This window comes from Vulpes vulpes, chromosome 16 (genome assembly GCF_048418805.1).
Source record: "Vulpes vulpes isolate BD-2025 chromosome 16, VulVul3, whole genome shotgun sequence".
Lineage (NCBI taxonomy): Eukaryota > Metazoa > Chordata > Mammalia > Carnivora > Canidae > Vulpes > Vulpes vulpes.
In genome coordinates, this window is record NC_132795.1 from 52,968,916 (window position 1) to 52,987,807 (window position 18,892).

At 42.2% G+C, this 18,892-nt stretch overlaps 1 protein-coding gene across 1 annotated transcript in view; it reads left to right on the forward strand.

The window, feature by feature from the left end:
- The window catches only part of ARFGAP3 (ARF GTPase activating protein 3), a 50,971-nt gene that overhangs the window by 19,607 nt on the left and 12,472 nt on the right, over positions 1-18,892 (forward strand). The window contains exons 7-12 of the mRNA XM_026017342.2: positions 2,730-2,789; positions 4,216-4,262; positions 4,901-5,043; positions 8,232-8,360; positions 9,214-9,336; positions 14,491-14,622. Of these exons, the coding sequence (XP_025873127.2) occupies positions 2,730-2,789; positions 4,216-4,262; positions 4,901-5,043; positions 8,232-8,360; positions 9,214-9,336; positions 14,491-14,622 (634 nt within the window). The remainder of the gene's footprint in view (positions 1-2,729; positions 2,790-4,215; positions 4,263-4,900; positions 5,044-8,231; positions 8,361-9,213; positions 9,337-14,490; positions 14,623-18,892) is intronic.

Genomic DNA, 18,892 nt, shown 5'->3' on the forward strand with positions numbered 1-18,892 from the left:
ACCGGCACCGCAGCTACACTGGCCCTCCAGTTCTCTCCTATGTTTGCTTTATGTTTTGCTTGCCATGAGAATATCTCCCCTGGCCGTCATGTGGCTGCATCTTTCCTGGAGTCTCTGCTCGAGGGCCTCGCCTCACACAGGCCACATCCACCCTACCGGCACTCCTAGTCACAACCACATTTATGTGTCTGGTCTCCCTCTTAGCGCAGCACACCTTGGTTCTGGGAATTACCGTGCCCTGTTGGCTCAGTGGGCTGTGAGCTCCTCCAGGGAGAGGTTGTTTTTTAAGATAAGTAATCCACCTGATCCGTTGATTGGTTTGTCATCATCCATAAAGACAGAAGAGAAAAAATAATCCCAACAGTCTCCTGACTAACACAGAGAAAAGGCGGGCTTTGTACCTCCTGAAAATGCAGATGACAGTTGGAATATTGTTATTATTACAACTAATTAGCATAAAAGGCTTTTTGAGGTTGAAGTTCACATGCACGGAGGTCCATGCAACCCCTGGAGTCCAGATCTCGTTTGTTTTACTAATGAGAAACTAAGGTGACTAAATGCAAAACAAGATTTTGTTCTTGTACCTATTTTATTTTTTTAAGATTTATTTATCAGAGATCGTGCTCACAAGTGAGTGGGGGAGAGGTGGAGAGAGAGGGAGAGGATCCTCAAGCAGATTTCCTGCTGAGCGAGGAGCCCCCCATGCGATGCCAGGCTCCATCCCAGGACCCTGAGATCATGATCTGAGCCAAAAACCAAGAGTTGGATGCCCAACCAAGCACACAGGCGCCCCTGTTCTTGTAAATATTTTAAGGTCTACATTCTTAGCTGAAGAGTTCCTCCTAAAGGCGTTATTGTTCAGAATTCCACCTCCCCTCACCCCTGCAGCAGCACTTCCTCCTCTCTTCCCTACCAGTCTCAGCAGCAGCTCTCAGCTCTGCACACCCTTGTCAGCAGGGGGTGATTGGGTGCAGTCTTAAGTCAATTTAAGGCTTACCGTAGTGAAAGGGGAGAACAAAGGAATTTTGACCCAACGGATTGTGGGTCCTGAGATCCTCTGCTGGTCCTCCACTGCCCAGCAGTTCCTGGCCCGTGGTAGATAATCAACAAATGTGCAGTCAGTCCTTTTTCCACAAAATGCCATTGTTCTCACTCATCCTTCTCTGCCTACTTAAATGCCCTAAGTAGAGTTTATCTTTTAAATATTTATAGGGGCTCTTGGGCAGCTCAGTTGGCTAAGTGGTAGACTCTTGATTTCGGCTCAGGTCGTGATCTCAAGGTCCTGGGATGGAGCTCCTTGCTCAGCCGGGAGTGGGCTTGAGGATTCTCTCTCCTACTCCCTCTGCCCCCACCCTCGCTGGTGTGTGCTCTCTCTCTCTCTCAAATAAATAAATGTTTTTTTTTTTTTTGAGAGAGAGAGCACGTGAATGAGGGAGGGGCAGAGGGAGAAGGACAGAAAATCTTAACCAGGCTTCACACTCAGGCATGGAGCCCAGTATAGGGCTCGAGCTCATGACTCTGAGATCATGACCTGAGCCAAAATCAAGAGTCAGACACTTAGCTGACTGAGCCACACAGGCGCCCCCAAGTAAATAAATCTTTTAAAATAAATAAATATAAAAATAAGACAGATGAGTTTCCTCTAAACCTCCTTTGGGCCTGCCCTGTTTAAAATAATAGCTTTATTGACCTATAATTCACACATTTTAAAATTTACCCTTTTTAAAATTAAATGGTTCAATTCAGTGGTTTTGTATATCCACAAGATTGTGTCACCATCTTCATCGTGTATTTAACATTTTCCACAGCCTGCAAAGAAAGGCTGTACCCATGACCTGTCCCATTCTGCCCTGCCCCCAGCCCCTGCTTCCGTCTCCAAGGATTTGCCTGTTCTAGACATTTTGTATTAGTGGAATCCAACAATGTAGCATCTTCCATGACTGGCTTCTGATGCTTAGCATCATGTTTTCAAGGTCTAAAGGAATAAAATTAAGATAACAAAATATTTTTTAAAATGAAGACAGAATTTCCTAACCAGAATCATTTTTTAGGCAAACTAGAAAACAGGGCAGATTTCCTGACACTCAAAAATCATGTAGGTTTCTATCATTGATATGATCGGTGTTAGAAATTACAAATGTTAACATATATTGGGTGTGTAATCCACATATGTACTGGGGATCTCGGAACAGTTTATTTTAAAACAGCAGATCATAAGGAGAATTTCAATGATATTAATTAGGAAGACCACTAACATTTTTATCCTATAAAGCAACAGGATAAAAAGTACACTTCTATTTCAATGGACTTTTAAAATTCATTTTTTAAAAAGATTTTATTTATTAATGAGAGACACACATACACACACATACACACACACACACACACATACCACACACACAGAGAGAATGCAGCAGAGATACAGGCAGAGGGAGAAGCAGGCTCCGTGCAGGGAGCCCGACTTAGGACTCGATCCCAGGTCTCCAGGATCAGGCCCTGGGCCGAAGCCGGTGCTAAACCGCTGAGCCACCTGGGCTGCCCATAAAATTCATTTTTTTTAATCAAAATTCTTACAATGACAAAATAGAGTATGGAGCTAAACAGAAAAACAGTCATTGACAAAATTGGGTAAGATACGTGGTACCGAGAAAGCAGAATTTATTACATATTCAAAAGCACATTTGATGACTATCTTTTCCACATTAATATCAATTTATTTTAACTTTCAGGTGGACCAGAACAAGGACCAAGCGTGGAAGGTCTTAATGCACCGACGAAGGCTGCTTCAGGTAATACGCCTACAACTCCATATTCTGATTTACAGAGTGAGATTCATTAGGACAAACAATGAATCTTGTCTTTACATTCTGAGTACATTTTGTAATATGGCATTTGTGACCATTAATCAATTAATAAGATTTTATTGAGCAAAAAATGCTATTCCATTTTAGCCAGCGAGAGGCCCATGAGTTGCAGCAGCTGGTCTACCTGGCTGAGGTGGCTGTTGATGCTGTTGATTTGCCCGTCTGCATTGTGCTGCCATGAGCATGAGCAGAGCACCGTGTCATTCCCATTGACTCTGCCAGAACTTCTAGTATTTTCTTCTCTTTCTGATTTTACAGTGGTCTTTAATTTTTCATTATGAGGGAATTATATTCTGAAATTAGTGCATACCATGTGGCATTAATTGGAAAGCAAGTACTTTGGTGAAAAAATAGCTAAACTATTAGAAATGTTCTAGATATTTTCATCCTGTGTTAATAGCCTTGTAGGAGGTTGGGAACAGATTATATGACTACTGCCACATGGATCCAAAGGGAGGTGATGGAAAGAAAAACTTCTTTAGATATCTTTTTCACACTTGAAATGTAATGATTTTATATTCTCATTAGGGTTAAATTTGAATCTTTCATTGTTTATGGCTTTATGCTGTCTTTTCCTATTAAAGCACATTCTCATCTTTGCAAGAAAAAAAGTTCAAATTTTATTCTTACTGAGTCTCTTAAACATAATTCTAGAAACAGAATATATAACCTATAATTAAAGTTTACCCAGAAAACAGTTTTTAAGGAATTCTATCTTAAAGCATCATACATTTTTGTGCAATTTAGAAAGTACTACTGCTACGAAAACAATGGAATGCTTTATAATTCTTATTGACTAATATGATAAAATTTGTATATAAGTCAAGGTGAAAAAGCACGTTACTGCTTTAGTTGTATACATAATGCCTGGTTAGCTTATTATTATTTTTTTTTTTTTTTTTTTTTTGCAATTAGCAAGAGGGTTTATTGGACGTTTGCGCAAACGGGCTTTTTTTTTTTTTTTTTAGCTTATTATTTTAAATAATTCTAAAAGTTTTTGAGAGCAGATCTTAATAGGAGAGTTTGTTTAATACACATAAGAAATGCTCCTGAAGAAAGTAGTGTATGGGGCCAGGCCAGTCTCTTTTTTCCTCTTCAGTGTGGTGTGCAGAAAACATTATTCTGAATTTGGTTACTACTTGGAAATACCAAGAAACTCCATTTAACCAAGCTCTTAATTTAAAATACACTCATATGCTTGAGTCTTCCTGGTGACAAACCAAGGTGGAAAATGTTATAGTCTCTTAAATAATGATATGTGATATCTTAAGATTTTTTTTAAAGATACACTAAAAATAAAAAAATTATGTATTTCTATTGGTCTGACTTTCTACTTTTTATTTTTTGGCAGAGGTGTCCTCTATCATAAAAAAGAAACCAAATCAAGCAAAAAGAGGAGTGAGTATTGTGTGTAATTACCTAGTAGCTCAGCTCTAAAAATAGCCCACGCTCTGGAGAAAGCCACATTTGTCATTTCCCTCTTATTTATTTTGAGCCATATGGTGTGTAATACATGTGGCTTTGATAGAGAACCTATGCTTTGTGCAATGAGGTGAATGTTATACGTAGTGAGGATTTTCTAGAATGAAGGTTTGGTGACATTTTTCTGTTGATGACAAAATTCTAAAAAAAGGAATCAATGGAGGCTCCTTGGGAGTTCTGTTGTGTTTGCATTTCTGTAAGCAATGCCATCACTCAAGGCTTGGAGGATTTTCATCCGCTGAGCTTTTGGATGTCACAATTCCCTGTAGAGCCCCTGCTCTGGAGGCAGGCGCCAGGGTCTGAATTCCGACTTTGTCACCTAGTGGCTATGGGATCTTGATCAAGTCACTTAACTTACCTGGGCTTGAGTTGCTCATCTGTGAACTGGGGATAAGAAAAATGCCAACTTGACCGGGTCGTGAGGACTAAGTGAGAGAACAAATGTAAAGTGCAGCTCACAGGGCCTGGCAGGTAATAAACCTCAGTATATGTTAGCTGTTGCTGCAAAAGCTTTCAAACAATTTGGGTAGAATCTAATTTTATATACCTTCTAGCTTGGGGCCAAAAAAGGAAGTTTGGGAGCCCAGAAAGTGACGAATACGTGCTTTAATGAAATTGAAAAACAAGCCCAAGCTGTAGATAAAATGAAGGAACAGGAAGACCGTCTGGCCAGGGCAGCACCTAAGGAAGAATCCATGTAAGTTTGATTTAGTTACAGGAATGTTTTTAGTGAATAAAACTATTAGCCAAACGACTCTGAGGTTCGCTTTCCAAATGCCATGTAATTATTATTATTATTTTTATTTATTTATTTTTGTGTTGGTGCTGGGGAGAGGGACTGCCCGGATTGGAGACATTGGAATGCTAACGTAGCGTACTTTGAAGTCAGGCCAGTCGTTTTACATTTCATCTGAGCGGAGGAGCCGCCACAGCCAGAATGAAGGGGGGGTGTTTTGGAAAGTGAGTTTGGTGGTGAGACTAGGACCAACAGAATGGGACAAAAACTGGAAGCCAGGAGGCCAGGAAGAGAATGGTTATAAGTATACACTTAAGGCTCTTGAGAGGCTTTATTTGTGTTGGAAACAAAAGAGTGGTGTGGCCGCCTGGAGAATGCATGAGCTGGGTATGGGAGATCATAGGGAGAGAAGGAAGCAGGGTGACCACGACACAGAGGGGAAAGGCAGCTTGGGTTCCTAGTTCTTATGCCTGTTGATTTTACTTAACTGGTCTCTCCTTTTCATGTGTATCTTACCAGTTTGGGCTTGAGTTACTGTAGACTGAAGAAAATAATAATGCTCATTTTATGAAGTTTAACGCTTTGAGGATTACCTTAGTTAGTGCCCATCAAAGTGCATCAGACAGTCCCTGGTGCCAAGTAAGTGCTCAGTGTGATTTCTTGCCATTCATACTAACAGTTTGCTAAGGGGCTTTCTAGTTTTTAAGCCCGGAGAAGCTATTTCTCCTTGTCATTTACCTCGAAGAGCACAGGGGGCAGCACTGAACTGTAGGTAGGCTAAGTAGGGTTTGAAATGCTTTCTGTAAAATGTACTTCCCACTGTACATTTTACATTCCTCACAGACCTCACTTCGATTTCTCCAATCGAGGTTCTTGACCCTGGGAAAGGGGAAGGTCAAATCTGAAGCTTTAGGGGCCGTGGACAGATTGCGGGTGCGTGGTTTTCCTGGAACGTCTAAAATCCAGCATCTGGTCACATCAGAAGACAGGGAATACAGGAAGCTCCAGCTCCCTCCCTGCAGGTCAGCTGGATGGAGATTAGCACATGAACCTTAGAAGCCACACCAGCCTTAGCTGGTAGCTTTCATTAGGACAGCTGAGTACAGCATACACGCAAAGATGCGGGCCAAGCGATGTTTACGAATCTGATTTGGGAATCCGCTTTGACAGCTTTTTTGGCCTGTGCCCGAAATACCACCCTCCCGCTCGGACTGCTGGCAGCCCAGTTCCACCCAAGAAAGTATACATGTTTTATCTTTAAGATGCGACAAAGTGTATTCTTCCGCAAGTGAATTTTTTTATTTATTTTTATTTTTTTAAAGATTTTATTTATTTATTCATGAGAGACAGGGAGATGCAAGTGAATTTTTTAATGGCTGTAAATAAAGCTATTTCAGTTCAGTAGACTGTCAGGAGTCCCAGGCCCACCCTCAGAGGAGTCTGCACAGTTGGGGCAGGAGAGTCGAAGAGGCCGTGCCATGGCAGAGCTGCTTCCCTGGCTGCTCCTGGGCGCTGTGCAAGCCCTCCCTGCAGCCGGCACGAGCACTTCAATTCCATCAGTGCTGGCAGCCCCATGTCACATGTTATGGGAAGCCCGGGCAGTAACGTGCGTGCTTATAATGCACAGGAGACCCAGTCCCGTGTCAGGTCCCGAGAAGGAAGGCTCTCCCATCACCTCTCTTCCTACTAGAACTTTTTTCTTCCATCCATTCATCTTCTCCAGAAGAATCCATTGCTACAGTTTTATCCATGATTTTCTTTTTTCTTTTTTTTTTTTTTTTTTTTATCCATGATTTTCAACAGATCTGTTGTCTTCCTCCAAAAAACATACTCAAAGGTATTACTTTCTAAGTGATAAAACTGAATACATTGCTGGAACCTGTTCTGTAGGAATAATAGTAAAGAATGCAAACTGCCAGATTAAAACAAAACAAATCCTGCTTGACTTACTAAGGAAGGAAACAGCAGAAGCCTTTTTTTTTCTTCATTTTTTTTCTTCATTTTTTTTTCTATTTTCTGTTGACTTCTTTTTCTAGTAATAAATTCCGTTGTCGGGGATCCCTGGGTCGCGCAGCGGTTTCGCGCCTGCCTTTGGCCCAGGGCGCGATCCTGGAGACCTGGGATCGAATCCCACATCGGGCTCCTGGTGCATGGAGCCTGCTTCTCCCTCTGCCTGTGTCTCTGCCTCTCTCTCTCTCTCTCTGTGTGACTATCATAAATAAATAAAAATAAAAAAAAAAAAGAAATTCCGTTGTCATTCCCTTGTTAATACAGAGAAATGTATTTATCTTATTGTGGAATTTACATAGTGCCTTATGAGGAATTCATGACATTTTACACAGTTTTATAAATGGGTAATGGCTTAGAGTTCCTGATAAGATAGGTGTAGCACTTGTCAGCGGCCCGAAATTTTGTTGCTGTCTTACTAATATAAGATACTCTTGTTTTTGCTGATAGAGGCATAATTTCCTTTATGAAAAATTGAGTATTTATAACATGGTTAGAAATCTGAAAAAAAAATCTGAGAGTCAGGGACAGTGTTGTGTACCTCTCTTTACCCCTTTGGTGCATCATTCATAACAGGTGCTTGATAAACACATCATTAGTGTCTGATAGCAGAGAAGGAACTGGTAGCTGAGGAATGAGTACTCTGTTTTAAGTGCTCTTAAAAGCCTGATTATATAGAGATCCTCTGAAGAATCTTTTTGCAATTAAGTAACTCCTTATTTTATCTATTTGTAAAGTCAAAAATATGTGTGTGTGTGTGTATGTGTGTACTTAAACCAAGCAAACCAATGAGACTAACCTTATACTTTTGCTATGTAATGTGGAAGTATAAATAGAATATTAATCCAAGTAAGGAATTCTGATTTTTACTATTATTATTCGATGATAGCTGATATGAACTAGAACTGTAAGGTGGGATCAACAGCAATCAAAAAGTGGTTATAAACACATTCAAATTTTCTCAAGCATCTACTCGAAAAAGACCTTTAGGAGAAAAAAAGGCCAATTTGCCTTCATAATTATTAGTTATGGAAAGAAGCATGAAGCTCAAATTATAAGTGACTTTTTAAATTTTGCTTAGCTTTTTAACTTGAAAACACAGAATTAAATCTAATGTAAGGAGCATTTGGTTTTTCCGGCAGCGTTTCATCACTGCGATTAGCCTATAAGGATCTTGAAATTCAAATGAAAAAGGACGAGAAGGTGAACATGAGTGGCAAAAAAAAGATAGAGTCGGAGAGACTCGGCATGGGATTTGGAAATTGCAGAAGGTATGTGGCTTCCAGGATTTAAACCAGGTTGCTGGGATACCAGGGTGGCTAAGTGGTTGAGTGTCTACTTTTGGCTCAGGGCATTATCCTGAAGTCCCGGGATCGAGTCCTGCATCAGGCTCCCTGCGGGAAGCCTACTTCTCCCTCTGCCTGTGCCTCTGCCTCTCTCTGTGTGTCTCTCCTGAATAAATAAATAAAATCTTTTAAAAAAATAAACCGGGTTGCTGATTGTGAATGGCTTTTCCTTTTTTTTTTTTTTTTTTTTTGGCTTTTCCTTATTAACGTCAGTGTGAGACATACTTTTTCTTGATTCCTTCCTTTCTTCAATTTTTTCCTTTACTCTGGTAGCCAACATAGCATGAAAAATTCCAAATTCGAGTCTCAGGAAAAAGAAAATAGGCCTGACCAGTTGCTAAGTGGACGCCACAGACAGAACTGATAGGTGTGACTGTATTTTATTTAATTCGCGTTGTTCCAGTCCTCACTAAGGATTTTCAGTGCTTACGCCAAAAAATATATATGCCATTTTTATTGCTTGTGTTTTTAACCCCACTAATACATTTTTGTTGTTCTTGAAAGTAGAGATTAGGGCAGCCCCAGTGGCTCAGCGGTTTACGCCGCCTGCAGCCCGGGGTGTGATCCTGGGACCCGGGATCGAGTCCCACATCAGGCTCCCTGCATGGAGCCTGCTTTTCCTTCTGTCTGTGTCTCTGCCTCTCTCTCTCTCTCTCTCTCTCTGTATCTCATGAATAAATAAAAAATCTTAAAAAAAAATAATAAAATGTTCCTCAGTGAACACAAGTGTCCTCATGAACTAATGTAATTTTTTCCCGTTTTATTCTGTTTCCTCAAGTGGTATTTCACATTCCGTGACTTCAGATATGCAGACCATCGAACAGGAAACACCCATCGTAGCAAAGCCCAGAAAGAAGTACAGTGATGACAGTGATGACTCCTATTTTACTTCCAGCTCGAGGTAATCCACTAAAAATTGGCTTTAAAGGGTTGTTGTTTTCCAAAGCAGTGACTCTCTTATTGGCATTAGGGAGCAAATACAAATCTATTAATTTCTTTGCTTTTAAAAGCTTTAGCTGGAGTCAGGGGTGTCCTTTGGGAAAAAATTGGGGAAACATTCATAAGTGGACCATGCTTGCTAATATTAAGATGTTTGGTAATAAAAATCAGCAACCAAGCGTTAAAATTATAGGTGGGAACTTGGGTTTATCTAAGTGTGAAATTGGAGAACTAAACAAGACCCCAGAGGTCCAGATCCTTTTGTGTCAGGATACCCACTCCTGGAGCTTCCAGCTGGCAGGGTGGAGTATTGAGTAAACACTGCTGTGTGTGCGTATCGATTCATGGAAAACACTCATGCGCTCACGCTCCAAAGTCTCCCAGGGTACACTAGCTTCTGGTCCATCAGCGTTCACCATCAGATGAGGACAAGTTGCCTGACTCCGGTGTGAAGCCGACCGTGGTGAGTGCCACGGTTCAGGCTCCGGGGCCCGAGGGGCAGAACAAGTTTGAACTTGAACTGACTCACTTTGGGAGGTTCCTCTGAAAACCTGACTGGTACAGGGAGAGTATTGCTAAAAAGGCATCACATGGGGGTCGGGGGCCGGGGGCAAGAGTGTAGGCCTGGGCTCAGACGGCCTGGATTCGAATCCTGACTGGGCCACATAATGACTTAATGACTGTGTGACCTCGGCCAAGTTACTCAGCCTCTCTGTGCTGCAGCCTCCTCATCTGCAAGTTAGGGATACTTGCAGTGTAGGTAGTCTACCTCACAGTGTAGGTAGGGGAGGGCTACATGAGTTAATGCAAATGGAGCGTCTGGAACAGTGCTTGACTATTGTTTGTGTTGTTTAGCTGCTATTATTATGTAGAAATTCAGTTCAAGAGACATGTGATGCAGTCTGAATGTTTAATTACTATCCTTAGATACTTAACCACACTGAGGGCCACCTTCAAGTTTGGAGTTTAGGACAATTGAATGTGTGCTGCTCGTCAGTAGTGGGCTCTGTGGCTCCCATCTGGAAGGACATTACTGTCATCTTGCAGTTACATAGGCCTGATGCGTTTTCTTAGATACAGTGGGTATATACTTTATATATACAGGATACAAATGCATGTTGACTATTAACTGAAAGCCAATTGTGAGATATACTCGTCAAAGTTCATAGGTTAGTACTATCCTTAAAAAATTCTTCTCCCATGGCTTCCCATTATTTCAAGTCCAAATATTTTACCAAAGAAAGTTCGAGGTTTAATGGTGTTCCCTGTCAGTGCTCTGAGTAAACTGTGTAACACACAGGTTTGGATTTCTTTACAGGTAACTCCCAAATCATGCCTTTTAAAAGTATTTAAATATACTTTTTACAGGATAAAATTAAATTTCTTTTTTTTTTTAAGTTTTTTTTTTTTTTTTTTTTTAATTTGAAAGAGAAAGAAAGAGCACAAGCAGAGGGAGGGGCCAAGGGAGAGGGAGAAGCAGATTCTCTGCTGAGCAGGGAGAGCCTATGGGATGGGGGTGGGGGGAGCTCGATCCCTCCTGGGATCATGGCCTGAGCCAAAGGCAAATGCTTAACCAACTGAGCCACCCAGGCGCCCCTAAGATTAAATTTCTAACTTGATTTGAGAGCTGCATGCACATCAGATCATTTCAGATTTGCGCTTTAAGGAACAAATGGGTCTTGGTCAGAGGAGACTCTAAGTGACTCGAGTTCTACACTGGCCCAGGTTCTGCACTGACCCATTTGGCTTCTCCACAACACCTTTTTGATTATTTCACTGCTCATTAGCACCTTCTGCACGTGAAAGCATAGAAAAGTAAAGAAAAGAAATCTCAAGTTCAATCAGCCCTGCTGCTTGGCAGCCAAGTTGCGAAGGAATGGCTGCAAGTGAAGTTATCCATGGAATGGGCCTTGAGAAACTTCTGGGAAATGTCACTGGCCCTGGGTTCCTGATCGGCTCCCAGGGGTGCTTTATCTGCCTTGTCAGTAGCCTCAGAAATCCTGTGGCTTTTTCTTTCTCCAGAAGCTTAGTCAGAAGAGTCATAAGGCCTTTATTGCTATGAAACAGTTATTTCTGGTTTGAAACCTGGGAGCAGGTGTTTTTACATAGACTGCACTTAGTGGACTCCTGCCAGAGAGACCTTGGGGTGTCCTCATCACTTGCAGGTTGTGTACCGGGGGCATGAGTGCCTTTTCTAGGCCTGCTTGGATATAATCACTGCTAGTAGGGCAAGGACGCTGTTAGTACTCTGGCAACTGAGGAAAAGTAAACACAAAACACTCTGGGAGAGCCAGCATATTAGCTCCATGAAGAGCTTGCACTGCTTCCAAATTATTCATTAGCCCATTAGAACTTGAGCATTATGAATTATGAAAGAGAGCTGTTTCTATTAAAAATAAGATCCACCATGTCTTTGGGCTTTTTAAAATTGAGTTCCATTATATTCAGGATATAAACAGTGTAATTATATACTGAGTACAAACTAATGAAACTAGAACAATTTGCTCAGCCTTATGTAGCCAGCACGGCCTTCACCGGGACAGACAGTTGTCTACAGCTATAAATCAGATGCGTGTTGTTGGAGTGCTTTTATCAAGGGATGGTAAGGAACATCTTCAGGGTTGGATGAAGACAGAGTGGGAGAGCAAAAATATGAGTGAAAAGCTTGGAGAACCAGGATCTAGCAATCAGAACATTAGAACGTCAGTAAAGATTTGGAAATCGGGGGTGGCTGTTGTGTTTCTGAGGCCAGGCAAGTGTCCCATAGCCCTTAGTCCTGTCGGCTGAGGCCTGGTGGGGCAGCCAGCTGTGCCCCTGGGGGGGGAGTGCTGCATGCCTCCCGCATCCCTCAGAGCGCAGAGAGCCCGCCCCCACGCCCACCCATCCCAGCACAAAGCATACTGCACAGCGCTCCTGGTGATCGGTAGGATCCTAGCAGGATGGCTTTTTCTCTCCTTCTGAATTTCGAATAGTCCAGTCATTGAAAAAAAAAAAATTCGACGCCCTTATATTCCAAGAGAAGCACTTTGGCTTATATGAATGAAGACTATTTCCTTGGAGTGACACTAAATCTGCAAAGTCCTATGTCCTAGCAGCTCAGAGTTGTGAAGAGCCTGGAAGTTTCAACCTCTCCCTGTCCAGTACTTCGTGCCCTGTCCTGCCCCCAGGTTCCCCCGGGGGACTGTGCGGTCCCCACCCACACCTCACTCCCTCCCTCCTCAAGGCAGCCCTTTGGTCCAGGGGCAGCTCCGTGAGGAATGATGTCTTTACCTAGATACCTCGTGGGTTTCTGAGCTCGGATCAGCCAGGCCCGTGAAGGCAAGGACTGAATAGGTCTCCTTGCCCTGTGTCCTCATCTAGCAGAGTGCCAGCTCCTCCTAGATGCTCACGAAGTATTTTTTAAATTCCTATTGACTTGGTCTTAATTCTTTCACTTAGGCCCTTACAGGTAAGTCTCTCAAATAATTGAAGATGGCTTTCCAGGCCAATGTGGGAGCGCATGTTGCAAGCCCTCTTTCTCTGAACCGCTGGAAGTCTTGTCCAGGTTTCCTCTCGACAGGGACCTGTTGTCTCTATTCCTCCTGGGCCCACCCACCCATCAGGCACAGAGAGAGCCTGGCCCGTTGCTCGGTGACGGACAGATCCACTCTGAACCTGCATCTTCCTTCCTGGGGAGAGAAGGCTAGTGTAATGGGGTTTGTTCTTAACAACCTCCTCACCAGGGAAGGCAGAGGGCACTATTGGGAATTTTTGCTTTCTATTATCCATGTAAAATCACACCATCTGCTTCAAACGACAAGTTTATCCTTCCTTGCTTTTTTCTTTTAACCCAGAAAAAGAGTATGCTTGTTTTTAACATTTCCACCCCTCAAATCTTAGCTCACCTGAGCCCTTGGCCTACTTGTCCTTATAGGGCTCCTGCTGCCCCCTTGTATTCATCTTTGACAACAGGCCTCTTGGGCTGCCCAGGCTTCCCATCCTCATACAACTTCTTCTGACATTGGGGCTTGGTGCCCATCCCATATCCCAGGTGCTTCTCTTCTTAATCTGCAGGAAGTCTGGGTGACATCTTTGAAAGCCCCTACATCTTCTTCCATCCTCCTTCCTCTCTCAGGATCTAAGCCTTGGAATCTGCCTCTTCTGATCGTATTGAACTCCACTTTTCAAAGGGGTGTGGACCCGGCAGGGCTGTTTTCCATCCTGAGCTACGGTGCATTCCGAGAAGGCATGGCCACTTTTCATCAAGGCTCCGGCATATCCGCCTCACCCTGTGTCTCTGTCATGCTCCAGACAGACCCTGCTGCTCCTGGTCAAAGTTTGAAAGCTGCCATGGAGTTTTGCTCTCTGAGCAAGGTCCTGCTCAGTTGATATTCAGTGATGCTTGGCCAATGAACATGTAAACCGATCTTGAAGGCCAGCATCTCCTGAGAGATGCTTACAGATTGAGTTCACGCCAACCTCCGGGTGTGAGAGCATCTGCAAGTGGCTTTGCATCTGACTCTAGGAGGACGCTAATGAGCATCATTTATATGGAGTGGCAGTTGGGAGTTATTGTTAGGATTGATGGCTTACGCTGGAGCTAATGTGGCAGGGATTGCCAGCAAGGAGCTCCTTGGATGGGGTTTTTGTTGCGAATACCTAATTAGGCAGAACTAGATGCAAAGAAAGCAAAACGTGTGACCTCGAGTGGGTAGAGACATTTGAAGGTGTCATGTGCTACCGGATGGGCTAGGTTATGCTGCACAGACAAGTATCCCCCATCTTAAAGGCTTAACACAATGATTTACTTCTCATTTAGCTGAGGGTACGGGTGATTGTCCATTACCTGCCTTTGGGTGGCACCTTGACTTTCCTGACAGAGGGAGGCTTCTCCTGCCTGAGGCTGTAGCACCTAGAAAACACCACCTTGTCTTCCATGGGGCACGGGAAGAGGGGACAGGGTGAGTGGAGCGCAGACAATTTAAAGGCCTTGGCAGTGACCCACCTCACACCTGCTCCTGTCTCCTGGGTCAGCTCTAATTACGTGGCTGTTCCCAGGGAATATAGGGCCATATACCCCATGTGGGTTGACATCAGTATGTCCTCCCGAGTCACTATGTCACTCTTTTTCATACAGGTATTTGGACGAGCCGATGGAGTTCAGGAGCAATTCTTTTTCCAGCTGGGACGACAGCTCAGAGTCCTACTGGAAAAAAGAGACCATCAAAGATACTGACACCATCCTGAAAACCACAGGCTATTCAGACAGGTACGAACACAGAGCAGCGGGACTGTGAATAGTGAGGCCACGCATCTCTAGGGAAATTCTCTAAGAAAGTAAACAATTTTATTCTACTATTTCAAGAATATTCTTTTTTTTTTTTTTGAAGATTTTATTTATTTATTCATGAGACACACACGGGGAGAGGCAGAGACACAGGCAGAGAGAGAAGCAGGCTCCATGCAGGGAGCCCAATGTGGGACTCGATCCTGAGACCCCAGGATCATGCCCTGGGCCGAAGGGAGGTGCTCAGCCACTGAGCCACCCAGGCGACCCATGAATATTCTTCGCATCCTGGTCTGTTTTCTGACCTCGCAGTCTTGCCTTTCCCAGAATGTCACATAAATGGGATCCTACAGTAACGGGCCTTTTCAGACTTCTTTGACTTTTCGTAGTGCATTTGAGACTCTCGTCATGATGTTGTGTTGCTTCCTCTTTATTGTGGAAGTGTGTGTCTGCCACCTGTCGAAGGGCTAACTCCCGTTGTTGGTGATGATGAATGAAAGACTTTATAACCTCCTGTCTAAACCAGGGAGCTGGGGATCCCTGGGTGGCTCAGTGGTTTGGTGCCTGCCTTCGGCCCAGGGCATAATCCTGGAGTCCCGGGATCGAGTCCCACATCGGGCTCCCTGCATGGAGCCTGCTTCTCCCTCTGCCTGTGTCTCTGCCTCTCTCTCTCTTTCTCTCTCTCTGTGTCTCTCATGAATAAATAAAATCTTTTAAAAAAAATAATGATAACAATACTTGTCAATTATAACATTTAAAAAATAAATAAAATAAACCAGGGAGCTGTCGACAGTGGAGGGAGACACAACAAATACGTTAGGATGGGAGGTTTGGCCTGGGACTGTGCCAGGTGACAGGAGTGTACAGCCATCCTTCTCATTTTGTGTCCTGCCCAACGTGGAGCTGGGTTTTATGAGCAGTACAGCAGTTCTACTCAGCAGAATTGATCTGTGGTGCTGAAGAGTGAAATGACTGGTCTATTGAAATAGGACAATACTTTCAATTGTTGGGTGGTTTGGATGTTTATTCATATTTTTATTAGAATTTTCAGGCTTCTTAAAGTGGCCTGAAATCCTTTTTACAAAATTACCACTGTCAGCTTTTTAAAAAGTAAAACGGTATTGGTATACATTATAAATGAGGAATGCACTTGCCTCACCTCAAATTAGTTTAACCTATTTGGGCTGGGTTTTTTTTGTTTGTTTTCATTTTGTATGCTGAAAACACTTGAGATCCATACTTTTAGCAAATTTCAAGTATGCAGCACAGCTATGATTTACTAGAGTCAGCATACTGTGCTTTATGTACTGTGGTCACCGTACTGTACACCATCCCTAGAACTTATTCATCTTGTAAAAGGAAGTTTGTGTCCTTTTAACATCTGCCCATTTCCTCTACCTCCAAGCCTGTGAGAAACAATATTCTACTCCCTGTTTCTATGAGTTTGACTTTTTAAAAAAATTTTAGGTTTCACATATAAATGAAATTGTACAGTATTTTTCTTTCTCTGTTGTTTTTAAAAACATTTTATTTATTTATTTCAGAGAGTGAGCAAGAGAGAGTGGGGGCCGGGGGGAGGGTGCAGAAGCCAGGGGAGGAGCAGAGGGAGAGGGAGAAGCAGGCTCTCCACTGAGCAGGGAGCCCAACACGGGGCTCAATCCTGGGACTCCGGGATCATGACCTGAGCCAAAGGCAGATGTGTAACCGAGTGAGCCACTGTCTGTCCGGTTTATCTCACTTAGCATAATGTTCCTCAGGTTCATCCATGTTGTCACAAAATGGCAGGATTTCCTTTTTTTTTTTTTTTAAGGCTGGATAATGTTCCATTGTATATCTTTATCCATTCATCCATCAACAGACATTTAGATTGTTTCCATACCTTGGCTACTGTGAATAATGCTACAGCAAACATGGGAGTGCAGAGATCTTTTCAAGATACTGATGTTGTCTGCTTCAGATGCATAACTGGGAGTGGGATTGTTGGATCAAGTGGTAGTTCAATTTTTAATGTTTCGAGGCACCTCCATGCTATTTTCTCTGTGGTCATGCTAATTTGCATTCCCACCGACAATGCATGGGGCTTCCCTTTTCTCCAGTTCCCATCAATACTTAACCTCTTTTGGTAATTGCCACCCAAACAGATGTGAGGGGATGTCTCATTGTGGTTTTGATTTGTATTTCTCTGATGATGAGTAATGTGGGGCGTCTTTTCAGATACTTGTTGGCCACACACTTTCTTCTTAGAACTGTTTTTTCTGTATTTCTTAAGTTTTGGTATGTTGGGTTTCCATTGTCGTTTGTTTCAGGATAGTCATCTTATTGCCCTTTTGATTTCTTCTTTGATCCACTGGTGGTTCAAGAGTGTGTTGTTCAATTTCCACATATTTGTGAATTTTCCAGTTTTTTTCTGGTTATTGATTTCTACTTTCAACCATTATGGTTGCAAAAGACACTTAATATGATTTCAGTTTTCTTAACTTGTGAAGACTTAACATATGATTTAAATGTGTTCTGTGACCTAACATGATTTGTCCTAGGGAATGTTCTGTGTGTGCTTAAGAATGTGTGTTCTGCTGCTATTGGATGGAATGTTCTGAATGTGTCTGTCCCTTCAGTCTTACATATTGTTCAAGTCCAAGTTTTCTTGACTTTCAGTTTGGGTGATCTGTCATTATTGAAAGTGGTGTACTGAAGTCTTCTATTGTGATTGCAGTACTATCTCTTTCTCCCTTCAGACCTGTTAATATCTGTGTCATATATTTAGGTGCTCCAATGTTGGGTGCATATGTATTTACAATTGTTATGGCCCTCTGATGAATTGACCTCTTTTTTTGTTATATAATGACCTGTGTCACTTGTTACAGTTTTTATTTTTTATTTTATTTTATGTATTTTTAATGAGGTGGGGAGGGGAAGAGGGAGAGGGAAAGAGAGTCCCAAGCAGGCTCCATGCCACCGTGGAAGCCCAACACAGGGCTTGAGCTTATGACCCTGAGATCATGACCTGAGCCAGTATCAAGAGTCAGCCTCTTGTTTTTTTAATTTTTATTTATTATTTTTTTATTATTATTATTTTGTTATTTATTTATTTGTTTGTTTATTTATTTATTTAATTTATTAAGAGTCAGCCTCTTTGAGCCACCCAGGTGTCCCTTTATTTATTTATTTATACATTCATTCACTCATTCATTCATTTATTCTTGTTTTAGACTTTTTTAAAAAGATTTTATTTATTTATTTGAGAGAGAGAGAGCACAGGATACTGAGAGGGAGAAACAGGCTCCCTGCTGAGCAGAGAGCCCGACGTGGGGCTCAGGATACTGATACCATGACCTGAGCCGAAGGCAGACGCTTAACCCACTGAGCCACTGTTACATCCCCCTGTTACAGTTTTTGACTTAAAGTCTACTTTGTTTGATATAAATGTGGCTATCCTTGCTCTCTCTTGGTTTTCATTTGCATGGAGTATCTTTCAGTCTCTGCTTTCTGCCTATGTGTGTTCTTAAAGCTGAAGTGAGTCTCTTATAGGCAGCGTATAGTTGGACCTTGTTATTTTAATCCATCTAGCCACCTAAGTGTCTTTGATTGGTTAATTTAATCCATTTATGTTTAAGGTAACTATTGATAGGTAAGGATTTACAATGCCACCTCACTAGTTGTGCATTGGCTCTTTGGCAGTTCTCTTGTTCCTTTCTTCTCTTGCCGTCTTTATTTATGAATTGATGATTTTCCATAGTGGTATGTTTTGACTCCCTTCTCTTTATCTTTTTGTATATAATGTAGATTTTGGCTTTGTGATTACCACGAGGCTTACGTAAAACGTCTTATAGTTAGTTATAGCAGTCTTGTCTTAAGCTGATAACTTTTTAACTTAGGTAGCATACAAGAAGTCTACCATTTTACTCTACCCCCCCATGCACACACACTGTATGTTTCTGGTGTCACAATTTCCATCTTTTTATATTATGTATCTGCCAATAAATCATTGTAGTTATAGTTATTTTTACCACTTTTGTTTTTTAACTTTTACACTAGAGGTGATTTATATACTAGCATTATAGTATTCAAGTATTCTGAATTTGTGTACTTACTGCTACCAGTGAGTTTTATACTTTTTTTTTTTTTTTAAGATTTATTTATTGGAGAGAGAGAGAACAAACATGCACATGAGCAGGGAGCGAGGAGAAGTGAGGGAGAGGGAGAGAATCTCCAGTAGACACCCTGCTAAGTGTGGAGCCTGACACAGGGCTTG